The sequence below is a fragment of the Pleurodeles waltl genome, chromosome 4_1, assembly GCF_031143425.1.
Source record: "Pleurodeles waltl isolate 20211129_DDA chromosome 4_1, aPleWal1.hap1.20221129, whole genome shotgun sequence".
Taxonomy (NCBI): Eukaryota; Metazoa; Chordata; class Amphibia; order Caudata; family Salamandridae; genus Pleurodeles; species Pleurodeles waltl.
The window spans coordinates 494,920,157-494,934,389 of record NC_090442.1 but is presented as its reverse complement, the minus strand read 5'-3'; the positions used below and the strand labels follow the sequence as shown (position 1 = coordinate 494,934,389).

Sequence of the window (14,233 nt, the reverse complement as noted above, 5' to 3'; positions counted from 1 at the left end):
TACCGACTTTCCGTTAGATGCCGTTTCACTATAAAATGAACGCGTGTATAGTTAGAGGCACAATTGTGAGGTGATTGTAAGTAAATACGTAAATGCTCTATGTGCTCTTGAAACAACCCGTTTCTAGTATTCCTGAGAGGTGATGGTGTCCTTAGAGGGCGGCTGCTAATTGGCCTGTTGTTGCCATGACAGCTTGCATCCGCGTTAGGAGGGTGCCCAGCTGCAGACGCTGTAGGTTGTCTGTTCATATACAGATAACTCCCTTTCAATGCAAGAAACAATCTCTGGTAACAGTTTTCCCTGAGCCGAGCTCTTCTGTTTGACCTGTTTTTCTGCATTTGGAAGTGGATTTGTAGCAGAAGCACAGGTATTGTTCTTTGAAAACTGATGGTTCTATTATCCTCTCGTAAGTATAAACTAGACATGCACCAAGAAACGTTCTGCATCATATTAATTGTATGGTCGCAAAAAGCTATACTTTTCTGTTCGATTCAGTTCCCCAATTAATGTGTCTTTATGACATAACATGACAGTTTCCTTTTTCATATTGTCATATATAAAGTCCAACAAATCACGTAACCTGAATGCATAAAAACACTGCTTTTGGCAAGTTATTTGTTATTTTACATTATGTGTTTTAAACGATTTTAAAAGTTTTAATGGGGTTTCATGTTGTAATTTAATACGGATCACACACTGGAATGAGAAGTCTGAGCCTGTCTTGTGCTGCACATTTAAACACAGCTTGATCAGTGCTTGGGGTTGTGTGTGTGTGGGGGGGTATTTGGGGTAGGAAGATCTGAGAATCTGCTCCACTGTGCACAACCACAGATTAGTGCAAGGCACCTGCTCGCTGCACAGACCAACACCATATATTAAAAACTAGCAGAGGCCTTCTGTGCTGGCACACACTGCTTCTCACTAAGGGCCAGTGTTCCTCCTGTTACATAAAGCTGCAGCATTCTGGCCATCCTGCAAGGGCAGCTGTTAGTGGAGGTACACAGTTCCTGTCTGCTCGACCATGGGTGAGCAGAAATGTACTTATCAAAATATGCCACCCAGCTTGAGGCCACTAAGCATCCACCATCCCAGTGTCTGAGACATTAACATACACCTCTCAGGTGGTGGCTTTGCTCTGCACAAATTTTGTAATTTGAACATGAGGTGGCGTGAACAGGATTTTCTGGATTTTCAATGCGGTACTTATAAGCACAACAAAAATGTCTGCCACTGGGATAGAATCCATGCACTTTATGCCCCCTTTTGTACTACCACAAATAAGACACATTCACTGAAAGCAGCAGTGAAAACTAGTTCCCCTGGAGTATGCCTACTTCCGATAGTGGACTGTAATAAAGTGGCGCAACCACTACCCTAGTGTAACTGCCAATGTAGAAATGTGCATTTATGATATTTATTTTGCTATTTTTTTTGTTTCCGTTGAACAAACTGCCTTCCAGACCACAGCATTTTTATGATTCTAATGGTTTCCTTTCCTCTCAAGCTTTTTCCCTGCTGGCAGCCTTCTTATGTGTAGGGCTATATGTGCAGATGCAGTGGGAAATACATTGCTAAAGCTAGAGACAGCTCCCAAAGTTCTTGCTTTGGGGATGTTCTTGCGTTTGTAATTCCACTGCTATAGGAACATTGATCCTGCCCATCCAAACCAGACGTGTGAGTACAGTCCAACCAGGTGGCAGACTTTCCTGCAGTTTTAGGTGTTATTTACACTTTTTGAACCCCTAAAAAACTGCATATTATGGTCTGTCATTTAGAAGTCCAGAGGGCACTTTTTTTCCACACACAAACCTCGCATGGGCAAAATGGGCTGTGAATTGGGTACATTGCTCTCTCAGATATTGCATGTATGAATGTATTAATTTATTAGAAAAGTTCCTGTTTCAGAATGTTTTAGTCATCTCAGGTGCCACACCTTGAAGCGCAGCCTTACGTTTATTAGTGCCGTGGAGCCCATTGGCTGTGAATTACTATAGTCATTTGAAAACATCTACTTGTGATTGAAAAACATAAGCATCTCACTGATGAACTTTTAAATGTCGAGGTATGCGACTTCTGTGATCGATTCATAGGTCCACAGCTGCATACGGCCCTTGCTTTGTCAGTTTGCTTGTCTGAGGCAAGAATGGGTCCTTTTCTATGGTAGGATAATAAATAGGTGCCAGTAGATAGGAGCCAACCCACGAATGTGGCTGCAGTTCGGTGGCTAGGACAGCAAACCTGTGAACCATTCCTAGGTCTTGACTCCAGTCCAGCGACTGCTTCCTATGCGCATCTTTGTCTGCCCCTTCCATGTCCATACTTCCAGTCTTTCCTATTCATACGAACGATGCAGACAGAATATTTCTGTTAGGCGTTCAATTAAACGGCGAGGGAATGTATCACCAGTGGAAAAGCACCAAGGCGCTAGCATAATAGAGCTGGGAAATATAGGCGATCTGCCAGCCAAGAAAGAGTCGCAATTTCCCGACGTTAAACGTCAGAACATTGTAGATTACTGCAGTTCAGCAATCTGGTTGCAATTTAGCTTGTCACTTAAAAGCTTCTGCAAGAAATATGCGCTGTCAAAGTCTCAAAACTGTGCGAAAATTGCATCCTTGAAACCTCTTTTGAACGGCAGCTGCCGAGACGGTGTTTTCCATTTCAAGTTTGTGCAAGGCCTGGTCTTTGTAGCTCCTGTAAACGCCAGGGGGATACATGAGCTTGAAAGTGCCACAGAAACCAATTGTGAAACACAGCTCTCGAGACCTGGGCCTTGCTTCCCAGCAGCGACGGCTTTCCTGCAGCACAGGCATTGGTCCCCATAAGTGCATTGTGGTCAATGTTATTACAGTTTATCTAGCTGAGTTTAATCTACATGAGTTTCAATGCCCATGGTATCATTTTATTGCAAATCACAATGAGCGATTTTCAAGTCAAATGAAACACGTTCCTTGCTATGGAATACCTCATTCCAATTGTAGGGGCACGTGCCAACCAGTAGTGTTCCCTTAAAGCACTTTCAACTGCGTCCTTGTGCACTGCTTCTGTAGTTTTGCAAATGCACGCTTGTGATTGGTGCCCTAAGGAGAAGGCAATTAGCAGTGGCAAGCGCTACAATAGAAACACGGCCTACTTCGGATCAAGACAGCGACCGTTGTTTTTTAATTATGCGTCAGTCCAGATTGAGGATGGAATGGCTCATCCGTTGATTATTTTTTATCAGGAACGCGTGGACGCCTGATGCTGTTTGTGGTACATAGAGGCCCCTTTCTCCGAGTCAGAGACTGATTCAGGAGCGCGGATCACGTTGTTTTGGATTTAAATGTGGGAAGAACATTTTTACTGAGCAGTGATGCCGGGGGTCTCTGAAATTCTATTAGCTAACATAATAAGCAGTTTCACTGGACAGGCTCTTTAGATGCTAGATGTGCAAAGGCCATGTATTATTTATTCCTGGGAGGGCTAATTGGAAAGGACTGCAGACATCAGTACCTGGATCTTCCAGTCGTTGAACTGTGAGGAGTCCGGTCTGGCTCTGTGCGAGGTGTCTGTTTACAGACATCCTGCGCTATGATGATGTACAGAAAGGACGTGATATTTGGAGCATTTATATTTGGAGCATTATTCAGCTGTGGGCCACTGAATATTTATTCTGCCATTAAAGAGGATAAAAGCAAGAACCTTCGCTTCTTGCTGCAGTGATTTCATGTAAGCGTTCAGGTATGGATTTCTATAGAATTGTCTGTTACAGTAAGTGGAAGAGATAAGCTGTCAAATGTGTAAATATAAGGCATTACACACACACTGCAATGTATATAGAGAACAGCATACGCGTCCTAGCCAAAAGGACTATAATGCACCCTTAAAAACAATGTACGAGATATTCACATGTAAATCATAGTTCCCGAACCTGGTCGAAGAAACGTTTTAACAAAGAACATGCGAGTCCCCATTTACGGTCTGTTAATTTCTTGTGGTATTGACCACGCGGACACACTTTAATGCATTTTATTTGCAATTTGCTCTGTATCATTTCACGGGTGAGAACATTGGAAAGAGGAAATCATTATAAATAACTATTGCTTGTTGATTCCCTGTTTTTGATTTGCTTTTTGTGCAGATTCACCAAAAGTGCAGCACCAATCGGCAGGCATGAATGGAAATGCACAGCACCCCCCAAGTCCTGTTCAGCAGCTGGTCTCTGCCATCCCCTCCGCAAGTGCCAGCAAATCCTGGCGCAGCAAATCTATGAATGTTAAGCACAGTGCCACCTCCACCATGCTGTCTGTGAAGCAGCCAAGCCCGGCAACCTCTCCGACGCCATCTTCCGACAGACTCAAACCCCCGCCATCAGAAGGAGCAAAAACGCCGCCTTCATCCGGCCAGAAATCCATGCTAGAAAAATTCAAGCTTGGCAATGCTCGGACTGCGTTACGATCCTCTTTGTCGCCACCTAGTGACGGGGGGAGAGAGGACGATATGCTGCCAGAGTGTGGGGAAAGTGATGGGTTAAACAGCATGTTGAACAGTGGAGGCCCCTCTAGTACCAGTCCGAAAGCATCGACCAAGTTGACTCCTCCAAAAGCTGGAAGCAAAATTCTCAGCAATAAAAAGTCCTTGCCACAGCCAAAGGAGAAGGATGATAAGAGTAAGGAGAAAAGTAAAGTTTGCACAGAGAAAACAATCAAAGAAGAGAAGGAACAAGTTGTGGACACCTCGAAAAAGAGTTCCAAAATAGCTAGCTTGATCCCAAAGGGAAATAAACCCGCAGCAGCTAAGAAAGAAGGCGCTACTCCCGCTTCCAGTGGGATACCTAAGCCTGGTTCCAAGATGTCTATAGCAAAGCAGGCTCCTACTCTGGCCTCTGCTGGCGTTAAGGAGGCAGAGAAGTGCAGGACAGCAAAGGGAAGCCAGTCCACATCAACTCCGAAATCCAGCTCGAGTGAGAAAGTATCTGCTCCTTGCAGTTTATCCTCTTCGGAAGGAAAGGCAGCCTCTTTGATTTCTACCCCCACCTCGTGTGCATCGCTTCCAGCTTCAATGGCTGCAGGCAGTGGACAAGTCACAGGAAATGGTGTTGTTCACTTGCCTCAGCACCAGCAATATAGTCATCCAAATACTGCCACCGTTGCTCCATTCATCTACAGGTAAGATCTTTTTAAACATGCTTGGAACATGTGATTTATTTTACAGTCCAAAATGTTGAGTGGCTCTACATAAATAGAAAATACCACAGAGCTAACTTCAGATTCTCTTAATTTGATTTTACGTCTCATGATCCAAAGGTATACATTTTGACTCTTTAGAAGTAGCAATGTAGTTGTCATTCACGGCAAATACGTGGCGGGGTGAATTAAATGCACCTTGAAATTAGTCTGTTGGTTAAAAGAGAAGCATGGTCACTAGAGACAAAACAAGATTTTTTTTTCTGATCAGTTAAAAAAAGACAAATATCACTCACAACACAAGAGAAATGTACTTTTATGTCCATCAGTTATGAGGTTCCAGTGCTTCAGGTGTACTGTAGCTGTACACGGGGTGACGTCAAAAGAGGCCTGGGTAGGCTGAGTGACACTCATATTGGCTAAACATGAAAAATAATAAATATGTTGACCACAGAGAGGCTTTAAAAAAATGTGTGTTGTGGTGAGAAATTGAATTGTATTGATTTTCTGCTCTTTCTGGAGATCGCAACAGTAGATGCTAGATTGAGGAAAGGCCAAAGATAGACACCCATATTAAGCTATTCTTATCATGGCCTTACATTTTGAGTGATAAGAGGGTTCAACGATAAATAATCTATTTTTTGTTTATTTAAAAAGACGAAAATGTTATATTATGTATATATTGCTGGGACTCCTGTGGCACCTAAGTGCTACATTATCTGAATGACAATGACCTGTCTTAATGGTGCTCATTTGTGAGGCTGTAACAGGTAGTAAGGTAATGAGAGGAACGCTTGAATTAATCTCATCCACTGGCAATCACTTGGGTCACGTTCCAGTTTATTGTATTTGGCCCTTCATTCTACTCTAGAAAAAGACTATCCATGAGCAAATCATTCTTTGTTCCATGCCATTATGAGCAGTCCAGGATCCTCCCAGAAGGCAGCAAAAGCAACCCCAGGAATCAAGCTATACTGCACTGCTAAGGCTGTACTTAGCAGTGCAGTATAGCTTGATTCCTGTAGCACAGTGAGCATTAGGCCAATGTCTGTTCATACCTGTTTCACTGAAAAAGTCTGCTGCCATAAACAACAAAGGGATGGGAGTGCTGACAAGAGATCTTTCACCCGCCACAGGGTTGAGAAACCACAAGCGTGCTGGTGAGACACCATCCCTATTCTCACCAATCGAGGTCAACTAGATCTTTGAACTTGACGAAGAGTGTAGTAGTCAGATTCACTCAATCACAAATCAGTGACACAAAACCATCAACAATTCTGGACACTATGAACAATTTAACACTAACTCAAACTCAACCTGAATGTAATTTCAAAGCTTTATTACAATCCCAAAATTAATGTCACATATTTGGTACGCAAAATTAAATTATAAACATACATGAAAACCACAGGCTGACTAAAACGTCTGAAAAGATTTAAACTACTAATCATCAATATTATTAAACACTCCAAAAGAATACAATAGCTTAGCAACAACACAATATGCACATTACTTCTATCAGATTTCAAAGTAGATGATGGTGACATCGGTAAATCACCAAAATACAGTTTTTCACAAACAATTTCAGGGCTGGGCCATTCCTGTCACTAACACAAATTCAGACTTGCATGTGTGGGAACGGGCTAACATGTGGCGCGAAATCAAAGAAGAGACAAATAATTTAGAAAAATCATCTAGCTAGGGTTACTCTCTATAGAAATATGTTGGGGTAATTATCTCAACTGTAAACGAAAACAAGAAACCACATTTAGTTATACCTCTCCTCATGGGACAGCAATACTTCATCAGCTAGAACCGCCACTTTCTCCCAAATTCAGTGGACAGCAGCATCCGGACAGTGCAGAACATGGGCTGCACATAGGACAGATCGACAGTTCAGAATTAGTTGGGCATATTAGTACTGAACAGCATGCCTGAATGAGGCAATTAAGACTAAGGGGAAACTCTTCAGGCGACTGAAGAAGACAGAAGGTGACAGCAGCAGAAATAAGACAGGAATAGGTTAACTCTAACCAACTCCAAAATGAACTAACTCTCTGGTTTCCAAATTTCCTCACTAATTAGAAATATTCCTGGTCTTTTGATTGGTCCTTCAGGTGAAATTCAGTGTCCGATGGCTGCTTGTGGCACCAAGTCAGCAACTATTCCGGAAAAGAGCATTGTCATTTCAATAATTTCACACAGTTCAGACAAAATATTACTTTATCTAATTTTTTCAACATCAGGATCCTCTCTCACAGTATACAAATAAGCTAAGACAGGTCACATGAGAAGCATGAGCTTCCTGTCTTGCTGGACAGCTAGAACAAATATTGCTACATAATTAATACTAAAACAAGATCTTCACCTTCAATACAATAGAACATTCAACATCACATCAGCAACCTAGGGAAAGAATTCATGTCAGAGGAAACAGAATAAGCAACTAATTTTCCTCTACTGCTGCAAAATGAATCTTTCATGCTTAGTTAAGTTAAGAACATCCTAATACATGTTAATACAATTGATACATTAATAAAACCTATTGCGCACCTTAAAATTCGATTCAAATATGCAAAGCAAATTATTCAATTGCAAACATTATTTCGACATGTCAGAACTGATTTAAACACGCATTTGTTTTCTGTATACATGTAACTCACGTTAATAAAATACATTTAAATCAATGTAAGTACGACTCATTCATGTTTATCTAATTCTTCAATTCTAATATTCATGCTAATAGAACACTCTTAGCATTTACTCGTATTAGATCTTTCTTTAATATAAATGCTAAATCTCTCATGCTAAACATGATGTCTAATACCAATGATGGCCACATGGTCCATCATATTTCAAACGTGCACATTTTACATTACTATGTTATTTTTCTGTTAGGCTTTTAAATGTAAGTTAATTAGTCACCATATGCTAACTTCTTTGCCACTAATATCTCTCAGGAGTAATGGTGGAATTAATTTCAGCTGCAAGCAATTGCTCAGGCTAAATCTTATGCTCCATTAGGAACAGTCCATTTGAACAGCCGGGCCAGATTCTCACCCCTGTCTGGCTTTGGTCTATTGAATATTTCAATTAAACAGTTAATTAATGTATCACTACTAGAAACACAAGGAGTGTTAGCATTATAAAGCTGGGAAATACAGCTGTTGTTCCTACCAAGAAAGAGTTGCAATTTCACAATGTTGAACATTAGAACATTGCAGATGACTGCAGTTCATGTGAGGTATAACTTGAGATCTGTGGTACAGCAGTCATAGGAAGCAAATCCCGTGCTCTGTGTGCCACATTTATTGTTGGGACCCAGATTCCCCCAGTCTAGCCCACGCCCCAACTCATCCCAAATGAGGCACAATAAGAACTGACAGATTGAGTGATTGGTGTGCCATTTTGTAATTACAAGCAAGTAAAACATACCTAGTTAAAAATCATATGTGGTAAAAACATACTAAGGTCAGATAATAGTGGCACACAGAAAATAATTATGAGGAAACATCATACAATATGCAGGGCATTATGTACATTACTAAAATCAACTGATGAACACCTGTACACCAACAACACCAGAGAACTTCCGCAATCGCAAACTCCATTGGCCCACACAAGTGTAACCACCTGCAGTGATGACGGGCGGTCCCGTCTTACTGCACCCTTGTTCTCATCCCACGGCACGGTCCTCAAACACCAAGCCGCCTGAGGGGCTTGCGAGTAGGTGGCCAGGAGCTTCAGCCCTGTTCCCCCACCCCAGGTGATCTATGCGCCTTAGTCCCAAGCTTGTGACTACATCCTCTAGTTAGCTGGACCATACCCTTGATGCTGTTCTGGGGAGTTTACTTTGGAGGATCCCTCTGCTGACTAGGGAGGGGTGAATTGACGATTAGAGATCCCACGATCTGCCCGCGGCTGCCATGATGCTTTGCTTCTAAAAGCCAGAGGCCAAGGGCAGGGTAACCTATATACTCCTGGTGATCAAGGCGTTTGCAGGTGGAAGTGATGCACACGTAGTGCGACTTTCTCACTTCCCCTTGCACCCTCCCTGATATCTCGCAAGGTGAGATGACAGGAAGTCATCATAGGCCAGCATGACACTGTCCTGCTTTCCTTCTCTTATCTTATGACCGAGCTTACAAAACTTCTCTGGAATGTACTTCTTAGTTTAAAGAAGACATTTATTGTTGTTATTACTTCACCACGAGGTTCCTAAAAGATGAGATTAGTAGGTTGGAAGCACACGTTTAAAAGTAGTCGCAGCAATGAATGCAAAATATATCAAAGTACTTCTCAGTTGCAATGTACACAGCAAATACATGTGATTATATTATAGCATAACTTCAAAGCAAAGCATAAAAGTCAAAATTGCATCACTGTAGGGTCTATCACTCCGCTTCATCTTTCTAATGGCTGCAAGTTGATGACTCCGGTTCAACTGCGAGAAAGAGATTTTCCACCCAAACGGGAGACAAGCAACTGACGTCCGTTCCTGCCTGAAGTCAAGATCCTTCTCTCGCTGCTGCCCAGGGCCATCGTTCCAAAAACATGCCCCCTCCTCTCAGACTCGGAAAAGGAAAACAAGCCTTTGGAGACTGGCCAGATCTCCTAGACCCCTCCTCCTCCCAAGGCTGAGCAGAAAGGAAAACACCAAATGTTCACTCTCTTATCAGCTAGGGTTTGGTGTGAATTCAATTTGAAAAACACAGCTTGGTCTATCATGTGGAAAAACACAGCTCATCTGCAATGTCTCAACTGCAATGACTAACTCCACGTTAAAGCCAATAGGCAGCTAACCTAAATACAGAATGTAATGTCTAATTCCATGTTAAAGTCAATAGGCAGCTGACCTACATACCAAATGTAATGCCTAATGCATTGTTAAAGCCAATAGGCAGCTAACCTAAATACCAAATGTAATGTGCTACTGGTGGACATTGAGCAACTAATATGCACAGTGGTGAAACACAAGGTCATTGGTCACACACAATTAATAGCATAACACTCCACCCTATGACCAATGAATTTTGTTTACATACCTCTTATTTCAAACAAAAACAAAAAACAAAAACATCAACAAAAAAAAACATTATAAGCAAATCAGATTTGAAAGCAATCACTGTAAAGCAATGGAAGTGGATTAACATATTGATCTCCTAACCTTTCAAATCAGATACAGCTACAATGAAAAGACTGAAACTTATATACTCTGATTGGGATAATAGTGTCTCTAAAACAGCAAGTTGATGTAGCATGAGTTCTACTCATGTAAAGGTACACGGTCCACCTGAAAGGTTTGTTGGAATGTAAGCGAAAGTCAGAGTTCCACACGAAAAAACACAGACAGTTAACTGTTAAGGTTGCTTAGTTCCAGTGGAAGAATGTAATCAAACAAGTTGACAAACTTTATATTGATCCCATGTAGAACTTGAACTGAAGGCGCCAGTTGCGCAAAATGGATCCATGGGGTTTATACTTTAATCAATCAGGTTCAGGTTGGGGGTTCGGTCCCTCCCCCAACCCCACACACCCGAAGGGAGACCACACAGCACACTCATGGTCAGGGGCGAGTCGTGGTAGGATCTTCAAAAGAAAAAAGTATGACTTTTCTTGCAAATAACATTTGTCATCTGGAATGTGTCCTTCCTCTTCCTTTCCTTGTTTTATAATCTTGGAGCCCACTGTTATAATTTCTGCAGATTCTGGAGGGTCATTTGGGGATTCAACCCACACCTTAGCACTGAGGTTTTTATCTGCTGCACCACAGCTTCCCTTTCCTTACACTGTCAGAAGGGCTGGGGCAGACTCCTTCTTTACCAAACCTCCATTCACTGCACTTTTGACAAGTTGGGCAATTCTGTCTCCAATCTGTATGAATGAATCAGATTATTTTCTAGTTAGCAGCATCATTTTGATTTCGACTGGGTAATCTGCAGCAATCACTCCCCCTAAAACCTGATCAATGTGCCATACCTGTCCTGGTAATTTTCCTCTCCCCAACTGATCTTTGACTGTTTGTGGGACAGATTGCTGTTGTGCGTGCTGACAAATAGAACATTGTAAAATCACAGTTTTTATCAAATCTAGGGGAATGTGCATCCCTCTAATCTCTGCCCACCTGTAAGTGGCTTTTTCTCCCAGATGTCCACATTTCTGGTGCACCCACTTAGCCATCTCCACTAAGTCAGAATTCTGGGTGGACACTTCTGTCTCTGAATTTTGCTTTTTAACATCTGCAAGGGAATTGAACCAGTTATGTGCAATTCATGTGGAAAACCAAACAGCTAAACCATTGGTAGTGAACCAAGAATCAGTGTAAAAATGACACATCTCAAGCAGCTCTTGCTTTAAAGTCTGACACACATTGTACAACTCTGTTCCTTCTCCTGTGGTAGACAACAACTTTTCAGTAACTGGATTGCATAGCACTGCTTTCCCTTGTCTTTTAGTACTCATGCATTTCAATGAATCATTAGTCAAACAAGCACACTTTTTATCTTCAGGGGACACAAATTCAAATGGTGCACTCAATTTCACTGGTGACTCTTTTACCTGTGGTACTCCCTGCACCCTCTCCTCATCCTGAAAAGGGGCTTGTGACACCTGTTCATGTAGGGCTGCAGTGACTCTAGCCCTGTCTTGCATGTACCAGATCCAGTGTATGATACTAGCCTCTTGTGCCTGTCCTATACTGTGAGACTTAGGTGAACTCATCACCCACTGCATGCTTGATATTTCAGGTTTCAGAATTACATTATCATTTAATGTCATTTGCTCAGTATTTATTAAAGCCCAATAACAAGTCAAAAGCTTAATCCAAAGTTCCAGGGGCACTCTTGTCCTCCCCTGTTCCCAATTTACATGTAAATCAGTGTTTCCCTCTTGCACTGCGCAGAAATCTAAAGTCTGAATTATTTCATTTGCCAAATCAAAAGCGCACAGCTGCTCATGTTTTTTCCTAGTTACTTTGTACCAAAGTGTTAAGATTTCACTCAGATGAAGGCTATACTGTTTCCCAAAATCAAACAAGCTTGTGAAACTCCGTGTCTCTTGCTTAGTGCAAATAGTAAGAAACTCTAAAATCTTTTGTTTTAGTTGTGACAACATCTGTCTATTTTCTGTATTCCACTGAATTCCCAGTAACTGCACATTTTGCGACAGTACTGCTGCCTTGTCTGAATTAATTTTAAACATCGTACTTTGCAAAAGCGGTCTGAAAATAACATTCTTAACTGTGTTCTCAGTTTAATCTGTTAAGGAATGCACTTCAACTGCCAACAACCGTGGGCTTCTCTGCAAATCTACGCTCTGCTCACACTGAGGCTCACCTTTTTTTTTTAACCTTCTCATTACTGGAATGGGAAAAGCCAGATTCTACTACAATAGTTTTATATATTTCAGCATTATCTTGCAATAATGTGTTCTGGCTAATTTGCTCACGTAAATTCTTATTTTCATGCCTACATTTCTCCTGCATTTTTCTGTAAGCAGACAAAAGTATCCAAACCCTTCTGTCAAGAACAAAAGGGACATCCTTTCTTTCAAAAGGCACATTTTCTAAATATGCTTTATCAAAGCACTCATCTCAAGACTCACAAAGTCCTGATAAACAAGAAAACACGTTTCTCACAGCACCATAAGGCAGTTTAACTTCACATGCATTTTCAAACATGGTGCTTCTTTAATTCTCTAAACAAGAAAAAACAATTACACTTTTAAATAGTGCACTTCCAATCTCCAATTCCGACTCCCAAACTGCCAATTAACGCCAAAATGTTCTGCTTTCCTTCTCTTATCTTATGACCAAGCTTACAAAACTTCTCTGGATGTACTTCTTAGTTTAAAGAAGACATTTATTGTTATTATTACTTCACCACGAGGTTCCTGAAAGACGGGATTAGTAGATTGGAAGCACACGTTTAAAAGTAGTCGCAGCAATGAAAGCAAAATATATCAAAGTACTTCTCAGTTGCAATGTACACAGCAAATACATGTGATTATATTATAGCATAACTTCAAAGCAAAGCATAAAAGTCAAAATTGCATCACCGTAGGGTCTATCACTCCGCTTCATCTTTCTAATGGCTGCAAGTTGATGACTCCGGTTCAACTGCGAGAAAGAGATTTTCCACCCAAACGGGAGACAGGCAACTGACGTCTGTTCCTGCCTGAAGTCAAGATCCTTCTCTCGCTGCTGCCCAGGGCCATCGTTCCAAAAACGTGGCCCCTCCTCTCAGACTTGTGAAAGGAAAACAAGCCTTTGGAGACTGCCCGGATCTCCTAGACCCCTCCTCTTCCCAGGGCTGAGCAGAAGGGAAAACACCAAATGTACGCTCTCTTAGCTAAGGTTTGGTGTGAATTCAATTTGAGAAAAACAGCTTGGTCTATCATGTGGAAAAACACAGCTTGGAAAAACACAGCTCATCTGCAATGTCTCAACTGCAATGCCTAACTCCACGTTAAAGCCAATAGGCAGCTAACCTAAATACAGAATGTAATGTCTAATGCCATGTTAAAGCCAATAGGCAGCTGACCTACATACCAAATGTAATGTCTAATGCCATGTTAAAGCCAATAGGCAGATAACCTAAATGCCAAATGTAATGTGCTACTGGTGAACATTGAGCAACTAATATGCGCAGTGGTGAAACACAAAGTCATTGGTCAAACACATTTAATAGCATAACAGGCACCGGATCGAGAAAGGACCCAGGCCACGGTGGTCCTGGGTCCTAAATGCTGTGCCTCCATATGGGCGGGGCGCTTTGTCCAATAGAGTGGCACAGTGAGTGATGTAGGTGTAAGGGGGAGGATGATGGTTACACATGTTCACTTGTGAAGGTGAACTGGCCTACTCCTAGTCGAGTTGGGCCAAGGTTGGTTTGCATATAGCTGGCCTCTGTTGGGAAAAGCCATGAACCCAAAAAATTATTGGCAACAATTAACCCCTAAAACATTCCTTGCATCACCTTGTTTGTTGAATTTTTGAGGGCCAGCAAAATGTAAGTCTGAGTCAGCTCTGCCAGGCTGCATATCTATAACCAAATGGTATCTTGTTGATT

General features: G+C 41.7%; 1 protein-coding gene across 5 annotated transcripts in view; it reads left to right on the top strand.

The window, feature by feature from the left end:
- Positions 1-14,233, top strand: part of NAV3 (neuron navigator 3) — a 1,001,553-nt gene that overhangs the window by 409,834 nt on the left and 577,486 nt on the right. For all 5 annotated transcript variants that reach the window (XM_069228788.1, XM_069228787.1, XM_069228786.1 and 2 more), the window contains one exon: positions 4,121-5,147. In XM_069228788.1, the coding sequence (XP_069084889.1) occupies positions 4,121-5,147 (1,027 nt within the window). The remainder of the gene's footprint in view (positions 1-4,120; positions 5,148-14,233) is intronic.